Source organism: Triturus cristatus, chromosome 8 (assembly GCF_964204655.1).
Source record: "Triturus cristatus chromosome 8, aTriCri1.1, whole genome shotgun sequence".
Classification (NCBI taxonomy): Eukaryota; Metazoa; Chordata; class Amphibia; order Caudata; family Salamandridae; genus Triturus; species Triturus cristatus.
The window spans coordinates 859152779-859177430 of record NC_140591.1 but is presented as its reverse complement, the minus strand read 5'-3'; the positions used below and the strand labels follow the sequence as shown (position 1 = coordinate 859177430).

At 44.3% G+C, this 24652-nt stretch overlaps 1 protein-coding gene across 1 annotated transcript in view; it reads left to right on the top strand.

Annotated features, from left to right (window-relative positions):
• Positions 1 to 23548, top strand: part of LOC146805179 (SH2 domain-containing protein 1B-like) — a 286048-nt gene extending 262500 nt beyond the window's left edge. Inside the window, exon 4 of the mRNA XM_085622374.1 lies at positions 16610 to 23548. Coding sequence (XP_085478500.1) covers positions 16610 to 16647 — 38 coding nt within the window. The 3' untranslated portion in view covers positions 16648 to 23548. The remainder of the gene's footprint in view (positions 1 to 16609) is intronic.
• The last annotated feature ends 1104 nt before the right edge of the window (positions 23549 to 24652 follow it).

The following is a 24652-nucleotide window of genomic DNA, read 5'->3' as shown; positions in this document are numbered from 1 at the left end:
CGAGATCAACACTTAGCGAGGGGTATATCCGACCACTCACCGATATGGGTACATATACTCCTGGATCAGATTAGGGTGGGTAGAATTGCCCCCATTAATCCCTGGTACTTATGCAACCCTAAAATTCGTAACGATCTTCTCAAGACTATGGACACTCATTTTAGCGAAAACTCTGGCACAGTAGACTCCTCATGGACACTCTGGGAAGCTTTCAAAGCGGTAATTAGGGGAGAAGCTCTGTCATTAATATCTGGACGAAAGAGGGAACAACAACGGGGAGTGTCCAATATAGAAGAAGAGATCTACCACTTAGAAAGGGACATGGAAACAACTACCACACCAGCTTCACTACACTTGCTGCGTCTTAAACAGGATGAATATAGGGTGTTGGTCACAGAGAAGGTCAAAGCACTGGGAAAAGAGAAACTTGGTAGGATTTATGACCTAGGTGACAAAGCGGGAAAGTTGATATTATGGCTTGATAAACGGGAATGGGCGAACAGGTTGGTCCTGGTTCTGCATGTTGCTAACAATATTTGCATCACCGACCCTCAAGACATCGCAAATCGCTTTGCCAGTCACCTTGATGAGGTGTATACTGCAGTGGCGCCATACACTGAAGAAGACTCTGCTGAATTGTTGAGGGACATAACACTCCCAACACCTCTCCTTGTCGGAACAGCAATTAATGGATAGCCCCTTGACAGCAGACGGAATAGCGCAGGCGATCAGATCACTGAACTCAGGAAAAGCCCTTGGCGCTAACGGCATTCCCATCGAGTTATACAAACTTAACCCTGATAAATTGGCCATTTATCTTAAAGCCATGTTTGAGGAGAGCAGGGAAAAGGTGGAGCTACCTACTGACCAACGAATAGCAAACATAGTGACTATACATAAGGAAGGCAAAGCCAAAACAGACTGTGCCTCATATAGGCCGATCGTCCTACTTAACGCTGAGCCTAAGATCCTTGCCAAAGTATTAGCCAACCGACTAATTAAAATCATTTCTGACCTGGTGCACCCAGACCAATCCGGTTTTATACCGCACCGGAACACGGCGTTAAATCTGCGCCGAGTGCATGGGGTCCTTGGTAGGGTGGACACGATTCTGGAACCAGCTATCCTTGTCTCTTTGGATGCCACCATGGCGTTCGATTCTATTGAGTGGCCGTATCTTATAGCTGTCCTTCGAAAATTGGGGTTCGGCCAGGAATTCATTCAGTGGGTTCGCCTCCTCTACTTGGCACCACTGGCACAAGTCGTGGTTAATAATAAAAAATCGGACACATTTATTTTGAGCTGGGGTACCTGTCAGGGATGCTCGCTTTCCCACCTTTGCTTTAGCATTGGAACCCCTGGCGTCATGGATCAGACGGGATCCAGTTATTCGTGGTATGCGTTGGTCACCTGAATGGGAGGACCGCATCTCACTTTACGCTGATGACGTACAACTCTATTTAACCTCTCCCAAACAATCCCTAACTGCAGTTCTAGATATATTGGCAGTATTCGGCAGATATTCTGGATTTACGATCAACTGGACCAAGTCCCACCTTTATGTCCTGCAGGGAGGTCATCCAGACCTGCCCCGTAACTGTCCAATCCAGATTAATGCCACGGGATTCAAATATTTCGGGATTTTTCTCTCCCTAGACCCTACATTTCGATATGAGAAAAATCTCCTTCCACCACTATTACGTTTAAAGTGAGACATAGCCAGTTGGAAATCTCTTCCCCTCTCTCTTCGAGGCAAAGCTGCTCTTTTTAAGATGAAGTCACTCCCTCGTTTTCTTTATGCCCTTCAAAACTCACTCGATCCTGTTCCACTAAAATATTTTAAAGAAATTGAACACCTTCAGAGGGACTTGTTAAGGACTGGGACACCCCGAATAGCCTTGGGTAAACTTATGTTAAAATGGTATGATGGAGGCATTAGTCTCCCGGATATAAGGAAATATTATTGGGATGCACACCTGGCGGCTGTTAACCACGGCACTTACAGTAACCCTGACGATCCAGGCTATCGTATGGATAGATGGCTCCTCCTGGGAGGGAATTATAACAGATCACTCTATTCGAAACCTGTCCGGCTACGACTAACGGGCTCCAATGGCCACTTGGTAAAGGTATGTCACGTCATGAATAGATCCCTCGGATGGGAGCGTAGACTGACGTTGGCCACTCCCCTGTGGGATTATGCACTACTAGGTAACTTATTGACATCGAAAGGGTTTGATAAATGGGACATGATTGGCATTTCACAAATTAAAGATCTTTGGGAAAAAGGTGGGGTGAAAACATTTGACACTCTCCAACGTCAATACGAGATAACCGACACTGACCTTTTTCGATACACACGGGTTAGCCATGCACTGCACTCACTCCTCCCAAAGGGCTCCTCCCTGCCCAAATCGTCCCAGTTTGAGGACAGGATTCTAGATCGACACCTCCCAGATAAGACCATCTCCTTAATCTATAATAAGTTGATATATAATTTGGAAGACCCTCTCTCTGTGTTGCGATAGAAATGGGTGGCAGACGGGATAGAAATGGATGATGAAGACTGGAGGGAGGCGGTGTCGTCTCCTCGAGTGGTAGCTATCCCTGCACGATTAAGACTGGTACAGCTTAAAATCCTGCACAGGATATATATGACCTGCCCCCGGCTAGTACAGATGGGAAGAGCTGAAACAGGAGACTGTCGCAGAAAGTGTGGGCAGATAGGTACCTTTATGTACATCATATGGGAGTGCACATACATTCAAACATACTGGAGGGAGATACATGAAGTCATGAGGACAGTCCTCGGTGTCGCTATTCACCCTGAAGCACGTAGATGCCTATTAAACATATGGGAACCCACTGACTTGAAAACCCATCAAACACAGTGGGCCACTCTGGGGTTAGTGCTATCCAAACGAAACATCGCTTAAGCCTGGGTAGCGGCGATCCCCCCCACGTTGGGGGCATGGGAAAGGAGTATGGACTGGTGTATGTTCAGGGAAAAGACAGTATATGTTGCCCTAGGTTGTCCTAGAAAGTGGTCCCGCATTTGGGCACAATGGAACTCATATCGTGGGGACATTTGCACCCCCCCACAGAGTATTGAATTGGATGACCTGCTCCTTCCCTGAAATGTCCTTACTGTGTATAATGTGAATGTTTATTGTCTCAAATTGTCATGCCTTGGTTGAGATTGAGTAGATTTTGGAATTGCTTATATGTCGACGGTTGTTTAATAAAAAGATTTATTAAAAAAAAAGAATTGTAAAGAGAAATTAATCAGAAATCTGTTGAAAACGAATATATATACAAAAAATTAAAAACTAAGAAATGTGAGAAATACATTTACAGGGTGGGTCTGGATCTGTTTACAATTAGATTTACTTCACATGTGAAAGTAATTCAGGCTAGTAGGACCCATTTTGCAGTACCCTTTGCTGTCTTTCTTCCCCTGTTCCTAAGCTTGCACTGAGAACTTTTAAGTGGAGGTTGGTCCCTTCTGTGGATTTTGCTACAATGAATCTCACAGCATCATGTTATTCCTTGTTTATACTTCAGTCTGACACTATGCGCAGCAATATGTGGATTTGTGTATTTCTGCTAAAGACACTGTGCTCGAAAGAAGGTCCTCTAGCTCTGTTACATATTTTCAGGGACCTTCGGCTTGTCGTCGGTATTGAGTTTATTCACAATGGTTCACTGTTGTTTATACAACTGGTTCATTCGGACACTTCCAAATGATATTACGTCAGAGGGGCTGAATCAATATTCATGTAGTGGGTTAGTGCTAAGGTGATACAGTTACATGCCGATTTACACTTCTGTAAGCCGATTTGTTGAATATCTAACTCTATCCTCACACCATGATGAGTTTGCAGTTCTAATGGTTTCTTATGGAGAAAATGATTATATAAACCTTTGAATTTGGGGTGAGCTAGATCTTATTTGTCTACATTGTTCTCATTACTGAGAGCCAGTGGTTCCCAATCTGTGCACCATGGCTCCCTGGTGAACTGTCAAAACTAGCCAGGGGAGCCGTGCACCAAGCACTTTAATGTATTTAATGTTGAAGGGTTAGTTAGGTTCAGTTAAACTAATTAGACTTAAACACAGCATGATGTCGATGATTTATAAGTGACGTGCCTTAAGCTGGAAACGTAGTGCTTAATTGACGGCATGTTGAGGGAGATGTTCTCCATATTTCACTGGATCCCCATGTTCCAACAGTCCCAAAATAACTGGAAGACACCTGATTAATTTTGTTAGACTCATTGATAGTTTCGTTTTTTTCCAAATGCATTTTACACCAATGCAAGTTATCAGGAAAGTAAAGTTGTCCTGTCTCTCAAACACACTGAGGGCCTGATTATGATGTCGGCCAGAGTCGCATCCAACCAACATCTCTGCGGTTTCGGAACCGACCGACCTTGGGTCGGCGGTCTGTAACCACAAGTAAATTGCAACCGCATATGGTATGGTCGCAAACTCTAATTTTCCTATGGGAGCTTGTGCGGCGGTCAGAAATAGGCTGCAGCACAATCTCCCATAGAGAAATGGGAGGTACTGTAAATCCCTGCAGCGTGTGGCAGGCACCTCACGGTGCCTGCCACATGGTGCAGGGATTTAAAGTGGGGCACCATGGTGCCCCCCTGGCCCATAACCGTAGGCCACGGAGAGAAGGGGTCCCTGCTAGGGGCCCCCAAAGTTGCTTTCCGACAGGCTTTCCATTTCGGAAAACCCGACATGGAAAGCCTGTCAGAACCCGACATCATAATTCCGACGGTCTGTAAGGGATTATGTAGCGGTTCTACTGGCCGATAGGCTCCTTGAGCCCATTGAAAACCAGTCGGATTGACCGACCAGTTTGGACTCCGACTGCCGTCAGTGTAATATGGCGGTTGGACTTCAAACCAAGGATGTCAGTCGGTAAGCCTCTGACATGCGGTCAGCGGCTTACCGACCGAAATTTTAATCAGGCCCTAAGTGTTATTAAGTATTAATATTTACTTGAACCATAGGTGCTTCCAGTACACATGTCTCCCAGTACACACACATTTCCAGACAGGCCTGCTCTCTCGATGAGCACAGAGAAGTAAAACACCATACACGGCATAATGCCAACATTTGGAAGCAAGAAAGAGGGATGTTTAAAGAAAGCAAGAAATCTGAGGAATTTATTTGGCTTACATTGAATTGGAGGCAACTTTAGGGAGGAGACAGCTAAAATAAAAAATCGTGAGTCATCCCGCTGAGACAGGTGTGTTGGCAAGCATGACATGGGTAGAAATGGAAGTGCATGCAAATATTCTTCAAGCGCAGAAACTATTAACAATGGGGCCTACTTGCATGGGGGTGCTATCTAATATTGTAAGTGGGACTAAAACTTTTGAGAGGGTTCTCCAAAAAAGGCATGAGTAAAGAAGTGTAACTAGGAATATTCTATTAGAGGTGCTGCCTTATATGAAACACCCTGCGTATATTATAATTTTACCGTTATCAGCTTCATCCTGATTAATTTCAGGGAGAAAAATGGAAGTACTCCCGAGGCCAGATTTACTTCCCCTCCTCCCTCCAAAAAAAGTAACATAGTGGAGATTCATGGCCACTAGGTCAAGGGAGCCGCGGGTCTAAAATGTTTGGTAACCACTGCCCTAATTCATCAAAGGATCTTTATAAGATAGTTAATTTTTTTTTAATTAACCAGCTCATCTTCAAGTCCACCACCTTCGGAGTCCCGGTGTAATATGCTAGCAAGCTATTTTTTGGAGAAGGTCAACAGCATATTTTCTGCACAGATAGCGAATCCAGGATCCAACCGGAAGGTCGACAATCCCCTGTGCATTAGTGTGGCAAAAGCCAAGTTATCCTCCTTCCTGTCGGTCTCTATCGAAGACATCAAAGAACTTTTAAAAGCAGTAAAATATGGATCCCCCTTAACTCAGCCCATCTAGACATTCTGTCAAAAGGTCAAAATGTATACATCCCTGTAATGAATAATATTCTTAACCACTCACTGGAGAGCAGTTGCGTCCCAGACACGTAGAAACATGCGATTGTCAGGCCTTTATTAAAAAAACCCTCTCTGGATCCAACAATGGCAGAAAATCTCCTATCTCCTTACTTCCAGGTGTCAGTAAACGTGTTGAGAAATTTGGTAATAAACACATTTCTTCATTCCTGGAGTCTCATGGAATTCTACTTCACATTCCAACGGGTTTCCAGCCAGGTAGCAGTATGAAAACAGCACTACTGGTGGTCACTGAAGAACTGGAAAAAGATTAATGACCACGGTAAACCAGCAGCATTCATACTGCTTGACTTAAGTGCAGCTTTCGACACGGTCTCTCATCCAACTTTAATTCAGAGATTGGAAGAGGCTAGAAACTTCGGGTCAGCCCTAAAATGGTTTGCCTCATTTTTGGATAAAAGACGCTTCCAAGTTTGAGGGGCCTTTTTACTGCATCCCACATTACAAAACAGGGACTACCACAGGGCTCATCCTTTAGCCCCACTCTCTACAATCTTTATGTACTCTCACTCTCAGAGATTATATTCTTACATGGGTTCACTATGGTGCCATATGCAGATGACACGCGGATCGTTATCTCACTTACACCAGGTACAGCAGCCATTTCCTGTCAACTCAGTTCATGCTTGAGGCAAGTCTCGTATTGGATGTGCGCCAACAGTCTAAAACTTAACGGCAGCAAAACAAAGGTACCTGTTGTTAGCAACAATCCTTCCATTTGGAAGGAAATATTCTGGCCTAACTCTTTTGGGGAACATCCTTCCCCTAAATCGGCAGGGAAAAGTCTTAATGTTCAAATGGATAATAACCGTATGGTGGAAGCCCAGGCCAGGAAATTAATTGCCAGTTTTTTCAATCTGTTGAGAACCATCAGGAAAACACTGAGTTGGTTACCTTCTTCCCACGAAGAGGGGTACTTCAAGGTCTGACTCTGTCACTTCTAGTCTATGGAAATTCACTATATCTTGAAAGACCCCAATCGGTGATTGAAAAACTTCAGACAATCCAAAATGCAGCTGCTCAAACATTTCTGGGACTACCAAAATATTACTCTGCCTCTACTTCACTTGCAGCATTACATAGGCTACCAGTACACAAAAGGATACAGTTCAAGTCGCTATATATAGCACATTGGTCGTTTAACAGGAACACATCTGTTACAACATCTCATACATTCTTATTGTCCTGGCAGATCATTGCGTTCTGCAACTCAATGTTGACTCACTGTCCCCAAGATCAACAAAGCCAGGAGTGGAGGATGTTAATTTTCATATCTGGTCCCTAAACTATGGAATACCTCACCAGTAGCACTCAGGAAGAACAGGGATGAACTGAAGTTTACGGATACAGCTTAAGACATTTTTGTTCATCTAATATGTATAGTATAGAGCCTGACTAGACCCAGAGCGCTGGGAGGCCCGTTTGGTAGCCATGCACTATAGAGGTGCCGAGAACAGAATGGAATCTGTCCTGGAAAGGAATCAACTCTTTATGCAGACCACTGTCCTTGAGGAAACTAGTTTCAAAGATAGACACAGATTGTGATAGCATTCTGTCTAAGTGATATAATAATTTTCAGAGATGTGCACATTTGGTAATGCCCTGTAGCGTCATAGTAGCTGCAGTCCTTTTAATTTGCAATCTATATTGCATTAAATCTACATTAAGCCATCCCATTCTAAAGCAAATATTTTCTTATATATAATACAGCCTCTCAAAATCATTGACGAAGGGGTTAACGCATCTGGAGCAAACAGCTGGAAACATGGTCACTATTGTACTAGGGAAGGATAGCCGAAGTCTCCAGGGAGCTTAAAATGCTGAATTTAGCTCAAGTTCATGAAACTCTTCTACATCAATCTTCAGCTCCGATCTCACTATGTTCCAATGATCAGACTCGGTTTGCCAATCTTGTTCTTGCACACTCAAGTATGAAGGTTCTCTAATCCTAGACTGTTGATCTACTGTTCCAGCTGCTTCAAATTAGCTGATCTGTCAGATGCTGCACCCACCCCCCCATATAATCCCTTCCCTGAAGTCATAGTTGAGTCAAATCTAACTGAACAAGCCCCAGTCATTCTTGCAGTTCCCATTAAGTACAAGGGCATTGCATTAATCAGACACTCTGTCAAAGTTAGATCCTTTACCCCAACTCTGATCACATACGTTTTACAGTGGAAGGGAAGTGATCTGTGCTAAAGACCCTTTCTGCACTAAGAATATCCTCCCTAATTACAGAATTGCACTTCAGACTATTCGGATCCAACTAATGGTTTTCTTAACCAATGATTTCCTCAATTCTCGAGCTGGATCTTTTAGTGATTGGACACCACTACATTAGGACATTTATTTAAATTGAGTTAGACCAGTCTTGCATTCCCTTGCAGTTCTGGCAGGCAGGCCCTGGTCTAAAAGAAGGCAAACAATTACATCTGTGGCCTGGTGATTGAATCTTAGAAAATAACTTCTGCATGGCATGAGGAGATTGAAACTCATATAATAATGATTAATTTTACTTAAAGTACCGAAAACTTTGATAGGAAGCTTGAGTGATTGCAGATTTCAAAAAGTATATCTTGATAAATAATGAAAATCTTTTTAGTCTTCTATATTTTGTCTAAGAAATTAACAAACTGTGGTGGATATTCTCAAGAACGTGTGATAATCATTGCAAAATTAGCTTAACGCAACTTTGCACATTGCAGTCTATCGCGGGAAAATAACACTGTGGCAACGTGGTATTCTCAAGCCGGCTGTACCATGCGATAGGCTCACGGTAACGAGTCAAATGTCCGTGATAAAGTCAAAGCGAGGCCGCAAAAATGAGAAACACGAACGCAAAAAAAGCTGCAATGAGGCCAATCGCGATACAAAAATCAGCGAAAACCAGCAACAGGCCTGCAATTCTCACACATCATGCGGGAAAATGCACTATAAAAGCAACGAAAAAAAGGGAGAAAAAAAGAAACTGCATAGCACCATGGATGCACCCGTACCGAGTGCAGAGGCCAACGCGAACCCCACAAGCCCCACAGACCACCAGCAAGGAACCTCGTGGTCAGGGAAGGCCAAGGAGAAGAGGAAGAGGCAGACGGGGTGCAGTCCGCAGGAAAACCAGATCAGCGTCACGTAGGTGACAGAACACTACCATCCACTGAACGTCAATATGACAAACATGAATGCAGTCAGAGTGTTGAGGAGGTCTATGGAGGAGGACAAGAGGAGCTGGCATGATGTGAAAAGCCAAACCAAGCACAAACCTGCTGCCAACAGGAAGGCAGCAACGGCGACAAGAGGTGGGAGTCCTGCGCCACAGGAGGAGCTGGAGGAATGGAGGCCACATTCAACAGTGTGGAGACGGCGCAAGGAGTTGGGAGTCCGGACACAGCTCGATAGGACCTGACACAACATCAACAGGGTGAGTAACGACCAGGGCCTGGGGGGATGGGGGGAGATGGGCACAATGGTACACATGCACAACAATGTGTAGCGCACTGCACACCCACAATGACGCTGGATCATGACCCCGATCCCTGTGGCACACTGCAGCACACACACATAGCAATAGCAGCACATCCAACGACAATGTGGTACAAAGTGCAACAACAACGCTGCAGAACAGAGCACACAACTGGGTCCGCTCATGCACAGAAACAGGCCAAACACATCTAACATAGCAGGAAACTGTGAGATGGAAATATACGTGTATAACCTCACATTCGTCATGTAGTCCAAATGTCCACTGTCCCGCATCAAATATTCAGCACCTCCCAAACAGTCACAATGTACATTGTCATACAGTCTGCATGTAAACTAGAACAATGCGCAAACATACATGTAAACACAATGCCAACATGCATCTCCCCTTCACATTGCAGAGGGACAGACAAAGCCTCCAGCAGAGCAGACCAAACTACTCATCAGTGATGCTGGAGAGGACCACCACACCTTCGACACCGACGCCCTACAACAGCCCATGGACATCTTAGGCAACCCACCCCCAGGAGCAGGGCAGCCAAGCTACATAGAGGAGACCCCAGCCCCTGCACAGACCACACAGCAGGAAGCACCCGCCACCACGGCTGGCTCCCGACACTTCACCTAGGCACACATCGCATTCCAATGCCAGGTGTCAGAATGCCAAAAGGTGTTGGCCGAACAGGTGCGGGTTGGGTCACATACATGGATGTTCAAGTCCCATCAGGGACCACCTACACCCCACAAAGGAGACCCACACCGCGACAGAGACACATGCATTTGCACATTTCCTGTAATGAACCATGCCCAGAGCCCCGGAATCATCATTCACACCCCCACGCTGGACCTCCGTACGACGGTCCAGTCCACTCCTCTTACATATTGAGTGGGTGATGACAAAGCTACATGTCCAAGGACTTACCCGCTGCCAGCGGTGACATGGTTGCGTCCGCTGTACACAGCACAATGTAATGTTATAGGCCCCGGGGCCCTCATGCATACATCATGACCACACAGAAACACACAGATAGTTTGTGGGACTGGCTACGGGCACGTGTGCCCGGCCCCTTTATTGGCAGGGTCACATGTACAGTGACGCCTTTGCTGGATGTGTGTGGGGTGAGTGTAAGCCAGCCCAGACGGAGTTGTTGGTGCTGGCACTATTAAAACGGAAACAGAAAATACCAGCATTACAGAGACAACTGCGGAGCATCATGGTGGTAGCCAGAGCAAGTACAGAGGTCTCCCAATCGGCAAACAGAAGTGTCCGTGAGTTGCAGTGCACAGAGGTTAGGCCACGCGGACTGAGCGGGTCCTCGTCGATGTCGAAGGTGAATGTTGCGGAGGGTTGCAGGGGACAGGGGAAGGTATCCTCCAGGGCATGATGCAGAGGGCAGAAGCCATCCGGAAGCGGCAAATTGAGGAGTGGAATGCTACAGCCTCGTTTTCGCCCAAAAATCAGTATCACCGACATGATGATGAATACAACCCCCAGTCCATAGAGTCAGTCGCCACCAAAGTTCAACCAGAAAGTGTCCATGGCTGTCGGGGAACAGACTTAGTGGCACCGGAGCTGAAGGGGTATGCAGTCTGCGATGAGGCCTGTACAATGATATAAAAGTTGCCATAAATAAATCAAGACTGCGTTTACAATGTGTGACATACTCGACCGCAGTGTAGACCCAAGGTAGAGGTCAGCAGGGGCACACAGCCACGTGTCGTTGGCTCGTGATGAACAGAGTTAGTGACACCAGAGCAGTTGTTGGCAGTGTTCGATTACCTCCGTAACGAGGATCCTTTTTTCCTCCGGACTGCACCACGTCTTCCTCTTACTCCTCTCCATGCATTCAATGATATGAACTCTGCCATACACAAATCAAGACTCAGTTCCAACTGTGTGACCTACTCGACCGCAGTGTAGGCCGAAGGCAGTAGTCAACAAGGGACCACAGACAGGTGTCGTTTGGATGCTAGGCACGGAGTTGGTGGCACCATATCGAAGGGAGTACAGTGACATAAAATCTACCATAAAGTGTGTACCCTGCCATTGCATAATCAAGACTCAGTTCCACATGTGTGACCAACTTGGCAGCTGTGTAGGCCGGTGGAGTATGTCAACGAGAAAGGAGTACTGCGGGCCTGTGTCGCGGAGGTAGTGATGGTCTGAGGAGGCTGATAAGCTAGTGGGCCTCAGGCTTGGGGTTTGCGCCGGCACGTGGTGGGCCCTCCTTGACACACACCGGTGTCGGCAGGTGAGCAGTGAGTCCTGGGTGAGTAGGTGCGGGCAAGACGGGTTCAGGGACAAACGGGCCGGGTTGCAGCAGGCACACAGGATCGCAGGCAACACTGCTCACGGCATCGGCCTCGTGGTGGGCTGGGAGGCGCCGCCCTGGCAGAGACGTTGGGCATTCCAGAAAAGAACCACACCCAGAGCTACATGCTTTTTATTCACACCCCTACGCTGGCCTGGTGTACGCAGGGCGGCCCACTCCACTCACGCTTGCAGGGGGGACGTCACAAGCTACATTTCCAGGATCTTCCCCACTGGCTGAGGTGACATGGTTGTGTCCACTGTCCACTACACTCCATACACCAGCAGTGCATATGGACATGGATATGTCTGTGGTCTGCTTACTGCAGTCTGTCCAGCACATCTCTGCCACACTTGTCATTGTGTACCTTCTCACTCATGGGTCACTTGCCTCCTTCGCACATGCCTGGTTCTCACCTCTCCCCACATTCCGCTATTGTGTGGCTGAGGTGCCATGCCATTGATGACTCATGTTCATGGCTATCCCAGGTTGCCACAGTAAGTTATGCTGTCGCGTCTGGTGGGTGGGCATGTTGTTTGGCATGTTGAATGTGAGTCTGTGATGTGTGCATTCCCAGAGATGTGAGTTGCATAATTGTGGAGTTTGGGGGTTTGGTGTGTTCATTTGGTACTTGCCAACGGGCAGTGCATTTCCATGGGTGCCATCCTGTTAAGGCTGGTTGATGATGGACTGTCGGTAGAAGTAGGAATCACTGCCTGGGTAGTTGGCGACGACGTTGGTGGCGATTCCCAGGTGGTCCACTGTTGCCTGCACATTGATGGAATGCGTGCGCTTTCTGTTGAGGTAATTGTGTGCAGTGTCACCAGGGGGCACAAGTAGGACATGTGTGCAGTCAATTGCCCCCTAACACGTGCAGGAAGCCAGCTATGGCGTAGACACCTTGCTTGGTCTCCAGCTGTTCCTGCGCAGTGTGGGGGGAGTATAGGTACTGGGGTACCAAGCTGATGATGGCATGCAAGACAGTTGTGAGGAAATTTGATAGGGCTGGCTGTAAGACTCCTCCGACTCTGGTGGTTGTTGGTTGGAAGGTCCCAGAGGCCAACATGTGCAGCACAGCCAGCAGCTTTGTCTGCGGAGGGATGTTGGTTGTCCGCTGTGTTGGTACCGTCAGCCTGTGGGCAATGGTGGTCAGGATGCGTAGGATGGTTGTCCATTTGAGCCTTCAGTGGGCAATGACATTCTCTGGTGTTGGGCTTGTGAGGTTGGTGCATTTTCTGAAGGTCCTCTGTCTTGGTCTGCGCTGCCTCTGTGGTGGTCCGGGGGGGCGGGGGGGGGGGGAGGTACGGGGTGGTGACGGTCCTGAGTGTGGTGGGAGTGGGTGTTGTGGCCCTGTTAGGGCTCCGAGCTGCATGATCAATGGCTCCATGGCATCTGTTGGTCTTCAGGTGTGGCTGTGGTCTGGGCTCCCTTTTTTGGTGCTGGTTGTTGTCCGACTTTGCACCAGGTCAGAGCAGGTGTTTAATTTCCTGCTGCTAACGTGCCTTATCGCATGTTTTGTGATCTTATCGCTGATCTGGCTGGTCGTTGAGAATGTTGCGGTTTGGTGTTGTCACAGCTTTTTGCTCGGGAACGCCTACTCTGCATCTCATTAGCGATAGTTGCCGGGGTCATCTTTGGCGATGTTTTTTGCAGATGCTATCGCCGGAAAACTGGTGATATCAGCTGTTAGACCTGGCACCATTGGGTTGGGTCTCCCTTCCATTTTTCGCTGCTGTCTCCTCTGTTTTTGCTGGTAATAGATGCTCTGGGCGCTGTGCCACTGCCATTCAGTGCCACAGCACGAATGCTCCCTGTGTAAGTATGACATGTGAATTGGTATATCCATGATTGGCTTATTTGGTTTACCTGTTAGTCCCTAGTATCGTGGTCTGTGTGTGCCCAGGGCTGGTAAACCAAATGCTACTGGTGGGCCAGCAGCGCTGGTTTGCGCCTCCCACAGAAGCAGCTTGTAAAGTGTGTCTCAGACCTGCCACTGCAGAGTCTGTTTGCAGTCCAGAACTGCCATCTTGGCTGTGAAGTGCACCCACTTCCCAGCCCCTGAACCTTCCCTTGGAATCATGTAAGTCACCCCTCTGGTAGGGTGCATTGTATGTGTAAGGTAGGACATGCTCTGATGTGTGTAGCATGTCCTGGTAGTGAATTACACCCAATTTCGTTTTTCACTACTGTAAGGCTACCTGTTCTCCATAGGCCAGAATGGGCAGTTTGACTATTACATTCTATAGTCCTAACTGACCCAAAGAACATAGTAGAAAAACTAATTTAGTATGCCTGAGCTCAGAATATTAAAATACATCTTTTAGTGAAGTTTATTTTTATATTCTGTGTTTGAAAATAACACTTTTAGAAAGTAGGTATTTTCTTGCCTAAGCCTTCCAGTGTGCTCTGCTGTTATGTGTATTGGCTGTCTGGTTTTGGAGGGACAGGGCAGGCTGAGTCAGACCTGGGTTGAATAGAGAGATCTGCATTGGAGTATGAGGAGGGGTAGCTCCTTGACCTGAATAGGGCTGTGCCTGGCAAGGTGAGTGCTGGCTCCACCTCCTACTGTGCGTTTGATGGCAGACCCCCTCTTTCTGAAAGGAAGGATGCAGCCTGGTAAACAAAGTGCTCCAGGACAGGGCAGAACTGGTTCTGGCTGGGTTCAGTGACTTGTAGCTTCTGAGAACAAAGACTTTTGGGGTATAAATATCTGTGCTGAAACCCCTACAATTTGTATTGCTCCTGGACAACAAGAAGAACCTCTGTCCGTGTAACTGAAGGAATCTGCAGGAGGTGACTGTCCTTGTGCTTGTGTGCTGTTTCTTGGATTGGCCTGCAGTGGTTACTACTGTACTTGGAAGAAGAGGAAAAGGACTTTGAAGGAACTTTTATTTTATCTTACTACAGCAATCACCCAAGGGCTAGAAGAGAGCTAGCCTCCTGCTGGAGTCTCAGGCACATCAGACTCCACCACCAGCCTCCTGTTTCCTCCCAGCGAGGATTTCTATCTGCAGGTGAGGCTCCTGTGAGTTCCAGAGCCTCTAGTTCTACTACAGAGAAGAGAGTACTGAAAATCATCGCTAACGCCCGTTTGCGAGCTGCCGCAGCTGAAGAGCGTAAGGAAAATCATCTCGCTGCTGCCGCTGAGGGCTCGCTACCGGAAATCTTCGAGTCGCACGTTTGCGGGCCTCCAAGTGCTCGCTAACTAAAGATCATCGCATTGAGCTCATCGCATCACGACATCACAGCGCGGACGCCGGGCATCCACCATTTTCATCGCATCAGGATCATCACTCCCTCACGGAGCGTCATTTCTTCTCATCGCAACAGGGTCGCACACGCAACAGGCTCGGCGCATCATCCTCCCTCGCGGCAAGGATTTTAACACATCGCCGGCTTAGCGTGGAGAAGTTTGTCGCTTTGTCCCACACGCTTCTGTAGATCAGCGCATTATCCTCCCTTGCAGCAAGGATTCAACGCATCGCTGGTCTCGCGTGAGGAAAATCATCGCTACAGCTACTTAGCGACCTTTTGGTTGTTTTGCTACAGAATCCAGGTACTTTGTAAGTAAAAGGGTCGCAGAGACCACTGCTTTGAACTGAACTCCTCTTTGCGCACTTGAACTATTTTTGCAGCATTTCAAGAATAATCATATTTTTCAGTATTGTGGCTTTTTACTGTTATTGGTCTTGTGTTAAGTCTATATATAAAGATACTTATTTTTTATAACTACTTGTGTGGTGTCCCTTTGTAGTGTTCTTCACTGTGTTACTGTGTATGGTCATAAATGCTTCACACACTGCCTCTGAGATAAGCCTAGCTGCTCGTGCTACGTTACCACAGGGTTGAGCAGGGGTTATCAAAGGGTGTAGCCCGCTTACTCTGACTTAGGAAGAAGAGTCCCTACTTGGACAGTGGCCAGCCATTGCCAACTAGAGACCCCCATTTCTAACATCAGCTGTTTGCACTAGCTTGTGAATGGGGCGATAAATTTATCGCGACTTTGGCTGCGATAAAGTGCTGATAACTTGGCGATAGGTCCTTGAGAATATGCCTCAGTGTTTTCTTCCCTACCAATATTTCTTTCATATCCAATGTGTGCCACTTCAATAATATACAGACTCGAAAATACAGGGACACACACTTAATTTTCAGATAACTTTACCTGCTTCTTTCATATAGTCTGTGTGGCTAACAGTGAAGAAGAACATGTAGAGGAGGTATTTTATTGAATGGAAATTCGGTCGTAATTTATCTAACTTGCACTTTATAATCAATAATGTTTGCACCCTTTGTAGGCGCGAGAATGCTCGTTTTAATTGTTTTAAGGGTTTACATGGTATGGATTTTTATTGTTACTGTAATTACTGTTAATGTTATGGCTACGGCTCAAATAATAAACATTTTGGCTACACGGAACAAATCTACAGTAGTCCCTCCCTTCGTCGCTTCCACATTTTATCATTGTGACACTCATCTTGTCCAAGCACCGCATGGCACATCTGCACAGCCTATAAGGCCTGCCATATTCTAGCTCTTCCAGAATCTTCCATTCCATATTCCATACTTGCTGCATACCTCCTGCACAAATTGTTGCATCTTCACTGGAATAACATTATTACCCATTTCTGAACATGTGGAATACCAAAACCACTCAGGGGCATGATAATGTTGCACAGAATATATTTTATTAGAAATAAGCAATTTATCAGGAAGATACCAAGCTGCATACAAAGTGCACTGCTTTGTTCTGAATACTGATTTAGTAATTTTGTTTTATTTACAGAAATTAAAGATGAAGAATACGTGGTTGTTTTGCCTTGAAGAGAACCCGATCAAAAATGAAAGTCCGAGCTCCGTCTTCAAGAATTTGCGGTCATTGTCTTGTTTTGCTGCATTTTAACTATGTCTTGTTTGGTTCTTGCCACCCATAAAGTGTGTCTCGCTACATCAGGTTTTAAAATTCACAATAAATAAAAAGCAAAGCACAGGGGATTTTTTTTATATTAGTGTGATTGAACATGATACAGTTCAAAGCATCCTTTTCAAAAAGCCCTCAGCAATTCATAACTTTCTTGAAGCCGGTAGTTGTCATTGTCGCACATTTAAAATGAATACTATTCAAGTCAGCATTGATCTAGATTACTATAAATGTAAAGATCTGATATACAATAGACTTTAGTTAACATTGTATTTTAGAGATAATAAGGTGCCTTTAAATATTGTTTCATAGTAGAGCAGTAAAAGAAGGTGGTCTTCACAACATGGGTCAGGTAAGAAGATTTAATGTATCATACAATTCCTCTTCAAACACCAGTGCTTCGCCTCGTACCACACTTCCAATAATGACAGTCCCCTCCCCAACCGTCCCTCCAGAACCCTCGTAACCCCACATACCACATTCCATACCCAACACATCCACCCCTTCAAATAAAAAGGAAAACAAAGATTGCATATGAAAGATAATATTGAAACATATTCCACAGCGTATGAATAAATCCTAATACTGAAACATTTCCTACTACATATGAAAACGACTCAGCCCTGGGATACCCACATGCGTTATGAAAAGAAAAACAGAACTTCACATCTTGAGTTTGGCAGAAATGCTCCCAACCACATATCCTTATGTCAAACCGGTTTATGCCTCACGTTGTTCACTCTGGTCACACACGGTTCCCCCAAACACTCATCCTCAACTCTTTCACCAAGACGAGCACACATGATGTTGACCTTACTTTCAAGAATGACAGGGATATTATCTTTGTTCTAAACCTTTCCATCACTGGTGCGAACAGTACTTTGAGATACCTTGACAACTTGCTTGCGGGCAGAAAAACGGGAATCACCCTTGAAAACTTGTCCCGGTATCTTAATTCTGACCCAACTTCACACAACAAATTCCAGGACCCATATTTCACACCAATTCCACTTTACTTCTCTAGTACTTTCTTCCGCACATCCACCACACCAGCCACTCATGCTTGAGTTTAGCACTGAGACCCTTACCGTGCAACAGGACAAAAGGAGAGACCCCGTGGACCAACTGGGGACGGTCCTGTAGTCCCATAGCATATCATCCACAATTAATCTCCAATTCAATGTGTTTATAAGTGCCAGTTGTAAATGGTCCTTCAAAGTGCGGTTGAGGCCTTCAGCTGGACCATTGCTCCTAAGACGGTACAGGGATGTCTTGATGTGCTTTATGTCCTGAGAATCTAGGAACACCTTCATTTCATTTGACACCAATAATGTGCCATTGTCCGTAACAATCGCCATAAAACAGCCCTCTCTTACAAATACACTGTGTAAAAATTTAATGACATCTCTGGAGGTGACACTATTTACAAATCCCACCTCTGGCTATTTTGACATATAATCCATGAGAATGATGCCAAACTTGGAATTTTCCCCTAAACTTTTTATGGGGCCAGCTCTGTCCAATGCCACTTTCGCCCATGGAATTATATGAGAACTCACTGGTTCAATAGGGGTAGGTTGAGTCACCTGAGATTTATCACTAAGGACACAAGGCCCACAGTCATGCACAAAACATCTCAACATCTTGTCAACCCCAGGCCACCAGAAATCTTCCCGCACTCTGCTTTTAATCACTATTATCCCACAGTGACCTTCCCTGAGTAATTCTCAGAATTTTTTGCCTCAAACTTGTGGAAGCTACCAACTGGCCAATTCCCACGTCAATTCATTGGCAACATGTTTCATATGGTCTGAAATTCTCATCCAAAGACCTAAGGCTGGGTCACCCCTGCACAACCCACAACATGACTTTGCTAAGAACCGGATCCTTGCTCAACTCCACTCTTCATTCACTCTCTTCCAGTGTACCTTGCAACACACTGTTGATAGAATTGGCCAAACACACCACTTCATTGTGACCCTCCCCTGCCAGTTCCACATCTCCAACTGAATCATCTAACGGAATCCTGGACAAAAAGTCTGCAATAATGTTCATTTTTACCAGGAACATACTCAATATCATAATAAAATTCTTGTAGGCAATATTTCCACTTGGCAATCATGGGAGTAGCCTTGTCACCCCTTTTTGTGCTAAACACTTCAATTAACAGTTTGGGATCCGTTCTTAGCAGAAAAGGAACACCCCATACATATGTGCTGAGATGTTCCCCACCATAGAGCCAAAGCTTCCTTCTCAATGGTTGAGTATGTATGTTCTGCTCCCCTAGGAGCACGAGAGGCAACGGTTACCATGTCCTCTCTACCATTACTCCTTCTCTGCATGATGACAGCACCTTGCCCAACATAACTAGCATTGGTAACTGATGCTATTGTCCCTAGTATTAAACAATTTTAGCAACCAGCTGATAAAATGTCAGACCGCACCTTCTTGAACGCCACTTGGCACTCATCACTCCACACAAACACAACCCCTTTCTTCAATGGGTCCCTAAGGGGACCGGTTTTGCTCGCAAAATGGGGCACACATTTTGAGTTATATTTGGCTAAACTAAGAAGTGGTATCTTAATTGGTGTTTGTTACTGGGAACAGATGCTTCCTGTATGGCTTTAAGCAGCTTCACTTTGGGATTGGTGCCCTCTTTAGATATTTAATGACCTGAATAGTTTACTCTTGTTCTTCCACAGCGTTACACCCCCTTTTCTGCAATATGCTCAAAATTTTGTACAAACGCCCATTGCGCTGTTGAAGATTTTGACCAAAAATCAAAGTGTAATCCCAAAAGTGCTGGACCCCCTCACAATCCTTTAATATCTGCTTCATAAGCCTTTGGAAGATGGATGACGCAGACGCAAGTCCAAAGGGCATTCGTTTAAATGAAAGGCACCTTCTGGAGTCCCAAACGAGGTTAAATGCCTGGATTCCTCACACAGAACAACCTGGTGGTATGCGGCAGACATATCCAGGGTGGTAAATATCTTTGCCCCCTCCAAAGTACTCAACATTTCACTAATGTTGGGCAAGGGTTCCCTGTCCACCCAAATATTCTGGTTGAGGTTGTGCAAATCTACACACAAACGTAAAGTATTGTCACTCTTACTCGCCAAGACCACTGTGGTCAAGGCCTCCACCATTCACCACATCTTCAATTCTGTCCCGGCATACAGGGACAAAAAGCGGCTGTAACCGCAGCACGAAGAGGCCTCTTAACTCTACAAACAGTCATCTCTGACCTGTTCAGGCAGACTTAACATGCGGCACAGTCAGCATGGTGCCAGGTACACTGATGAAGCTGACAGAATACAGGCCAAAACGTTCCCGCAGGCCGATCTGGTGGCGATTGAAGCACCCGCTCGTCACCAATGAAAGGAAGAAGACTTAATCTATCATATGATTCCCCTTCAAGCCTACATCATCTCTTTCTGCACTTCCTATAATGTCAGTCCCAACCATCCGCCCAGAACCCTTGTACCCACACATTCCACATTCTAAACCCAAAAAGCAGCAAGAGGCGAGGACAGATTTGTTAAAAGTCAGCGGTTGAAAAAATATAAAAACATCATCAAATAAAACAAACATTCTAGAATTCCTATTGTCATTGGTTTTTAAAGATGCAGAACTGGCAACTGGAACAGTTTATCTTCTACACTTCATGGCAACTTTAAGAAGGTATTCTATGACAGCACTTGTTCCTCTCTAGACTAGTTTCCTTATTCTGACTATTTAGTGAATGGTGTGGGTGAGCTACTTGCCTTGAACATAAAAGGCCCTAAAATGGAACTTGGAAACATCCAGATTTTTATTTAAATTTCAATGCAGAGTTTGGTCCTGCCGTTGACCGGCACCTCTAGAATCTCACCAGTGCCAGACATTTCTAAAAACTAAATACTGTGGCTTGCAAGGATACCACAATTTCCTCTTACTTTATGCTTGCTGCACTCAATGTTTGTGCTACTATAAAAAAAATACTGCAGTAAAAACCAGCCCATAAACAACCCAATACACTGCTCATACACTCATCTGAGAGATCTGCCCTTCAGTCAATGCCAGATTGTCCTATAGATCGGGCCTATTACCCATGTCAAGAAAGGCCTAAACGAGCAAAGTGAACCTTGTTGAATTTTCCTGTGAGTTCCAGTCATTCAGCGGATGTAGATAGCTACAGAATTTTGTTCTGAAGCCAACTGGCACCAGTGCTGAAAATTCCAGAAAACTGTACAACGGGGGAAGTCCAGGGTGCTGTGGCTTCTATGGATCCCAGCACATTTTCTTACCCTAAGTCCCATGACAATCCTGACCTGGGGGTGAAAAAAATCTATTTCCTTATATTTCTGTGATATAAAACTTCAGATCTTGTTGTCACCGGTAAAAGTTTTACCATACTGCATTTCCACAGTTTTTCTGATGAAAACAGTACTCCACCACATGTGTGGGTGGGGCTAATGTACCAGACAGGAGCAGATGGAAACGGTAACTGTATGAAGTCAATGCAGCGTCACTGGGTAACCTCACATGGTCACAGTTTTGATCCATTTTGTGCAATAGTCGCACCCACACGTCAGGTGCCATTTTCACTGAGAGATGGTGAGAATGATGGATTGTAAGGCTATAGCCATTGACCGCATGTTTCTGAGTTTTCTGTCTAATAAATGCTTGGAAACTGATTCTTTTCCATCTAGTCTTTGATACTTTAGAGCAACCTCGGCAATAAAACGCACTGGGTTGCAAGCAACTGGCAGCACCGCAGATTCTTCTGGGTCTCTAGTTTTGGAGAGTGCCCCGGATTGGTATAATTCCTTGGGTACTGCCTGACCAAATACTGCAGCCATCCCCCTCGGAAACCGATAAGACTTTGGCTCTTTTTAGACATTGTTTTGACATTGGCAGGGCGTTATGAAAACGTAGTGCAATTCATGCATGTGAAAGCACCCTGGACTCCCCCAAATTGATAGTTATCAGAAATGTCTGGGGATGGTGGGTAACAAATACTCAGTCCCTCGTGGAAACGAAGAGAAAACATGGGCTTTTTCTAGCCATGGTTTTGATTTTGTCAGGGCATTCTGGACAGGAACAGTTAGTGAGAGCCACACAAGTGACACCATCCTCTACTCCACTGCGTGCCCAGGTTTCATAAATCTCAGAGTATGGTACGTTTCCCTATGTGTCGGCTGACCTAGGACCCAATGCTGCAGCCACACTCTATGCGAAGTCAACACTGACTGCATACAGGTGCAGTTTCAGACATTTCCTCTGCATAGTAAAACAAATATACTGACACACGTCTGACATGATATTAACCAGGAAAAATGTGGTGAGGCTGAATGACAAAACAGTCTTCATTGGCATATACTTTGAGACTAAGTTCAGAGACTGAGATTAGAGACAGAAATTTCACGAGGGGTGTACACATTACATTTTCCCACTTCTACTCAGTATTGTTTTTGGTCTCTACTATGTGGCAGAAGATATACAAGAGGACACACTCCAAAGTAGCACTAGGGAACTTCTTTTTGTTATGTTGTCTGGTATTCGCATAGCTCACAACGGCCACTAGTGCTTTTAATTGTCCTGTATGTGTGATTAGAGAGGTGTTTGGTTCTAGTACGACCTATTTGTGAACAGTTGGGTGTGGTGATACATACGTATCACCACATTTCTGTGACATTCTGCCTTTTACCCACCCACTATATACCTATGATAACAAGTATAGGCTAAGCTCCATCGCTTCAGTTCAGTTCGTAAACTTTATTCGGATAGACATTGTATCCATAAAAGTACAAAACAGTAAAAACAATGGAAACAACAGGAGAGGAGTAACAATAAATGTTAACAAGAATTTACAATTGCAAAACACAATGTTACAAGCTCAAGGTCTTTGTCACATTGTGAGACCTGACTAAATGTGTGTGATGAATCTTTACTAATGTGATCCCATAGCAGCCTGGATAGGCTCAGCAAGTCTGGTCCTTCTTGAACCTTTTGGGCACTTACTGTGCTTGATATTGATTGTTTAAGGTATTTGTATAGTGTTGTTCATCTTGATATATCTTTACATGAACTCCTATATTTTATTTCAATTTTGTTAAGACAGCGAGTATTTATGGTGTACTATCATTGCGAAAACTATATTGTAGTACTGACGGTTATTATCTTTGCCATTATTTTTCTATTTGCCATGAAGTAGCTGCTTGTTAATTGATCATGAAAGATGAGATTATAAGTGTGTTTTAAATTGGATTTGAACATTGGATTAGGAGAACACTCTGTATTGAATAATAATATTATGATACAAAATGTGTAGTGTGGTAATAAATGAGTGTTGATGGCTGGGACCTGTTTATACAAATTGATGCTGGCTGTCTGATTGGAAGCAGTGAAAACTGATATTTTCTTTCACTTTTTAAAACAACTATCACATGCAATCAGAATACACTTATTGTATTATGTACATTTTTATCTTTATTTGTAGTAGTTATTAGGTGATGTTTATACAATTATTATGACATAAACAATTCAATTACTTCATGTAAGTAAATATTTAGAGCGAAAGTAGAGACAAAACGTTTTGTTTTGTAATGGTTTAATGAAGGATGTTGAATAGTGTGTATGTTTCATTGGTATTGCTTCTTAGCGGCTTTTAGTGTTGACTGTATTAATAGCGTATATTACTTTTTGTTGGCTGTGTATACCAGAATTTAGCATTTTTGCTCGCCACTGGATTCATTTACATTCACATGTGTTGTATGAATGAGTCTACTGTTTCAAAATAAAAACTTCAAAAGGCTATCATCAGTGTCTTATTATTTTAATGTAGACTCTAAAGTTTTTCACTGAAGTCACTTTTAGACCATTTTTGTTGTTTGAACCTACAAGTAAATTAAATCCTAGAAATGTAAAAATCTGTATGCAAAGGCATAATTATGTGAATTTTTTTAGTAATGGAATTGCAAATAATTTGCAATGCAGATATGAGAACGACTGGTCTGAATGTTTGTTAGGTATGTCAATAATTTTCACTTTTTATGTGATGCATTGCATAAAGATGTGGACCCTTAATACAGGTGGTGTAGGAAAACGTTAAAGGAATTTCTCCATGAGGAAATACAGACTTTGACAATAGGCCTTTACCCAGACCAACATTCCTAAGGAATCGAAATGTTGACTCTTGCAATGTGGAGCAATGGGGGGAATCCTTTATTGTTCACCAATTCTAATCTTTTCCCCATGCACTTTCAGCAAGTTTTATTGTAAACAGTTACTATTATGAATAGAATGAAATGTGTATTAAAAAGTATTTATAGAGTGAAATAATTTGTGAGGTAGTAATTTGTTTTATTTCAAGTAACGAACCATTACAACAGTTCCAACTATACTCATTACTTACAATACTATTTGACTTACATGTGCTAATTTTTTTGTAATATTCCAGGAAGCATTTGTATTATTACTGTAGTTTATGTTATTAATAGTACGGTTTTACATTTTCTGTGATTTCACTTATTGATTTATGGTATTCAAGTATTTCTTGGATTGATTTTAATATAGTTGTATTTTTTACTGTATTCATTTGTAACTTGTGTGCGTCAATGGATTGTTTAAAACTTCAAGGTAATCACAATCTATATCCTGCAAAACTGGCTTGGGGCATGTGAAAAGAATTCACAATAAAGTCTTGGACTAATGGATTAACATCCTCCAGATAAAGGTGTTTACAAAATATTTCAAATTACGTGTATCAGTGATGGAGATAGCATTGGAGTTATCAAGTTCATTAACTAAATTGCCTATACATTTGCTCTCATTATTAAACTTTGCGCAATTACCTACCATTTTAACAGATTTATTTTGTCCACCATGAAATTTAGAATAAATAGTAGGCCACCCATCTGA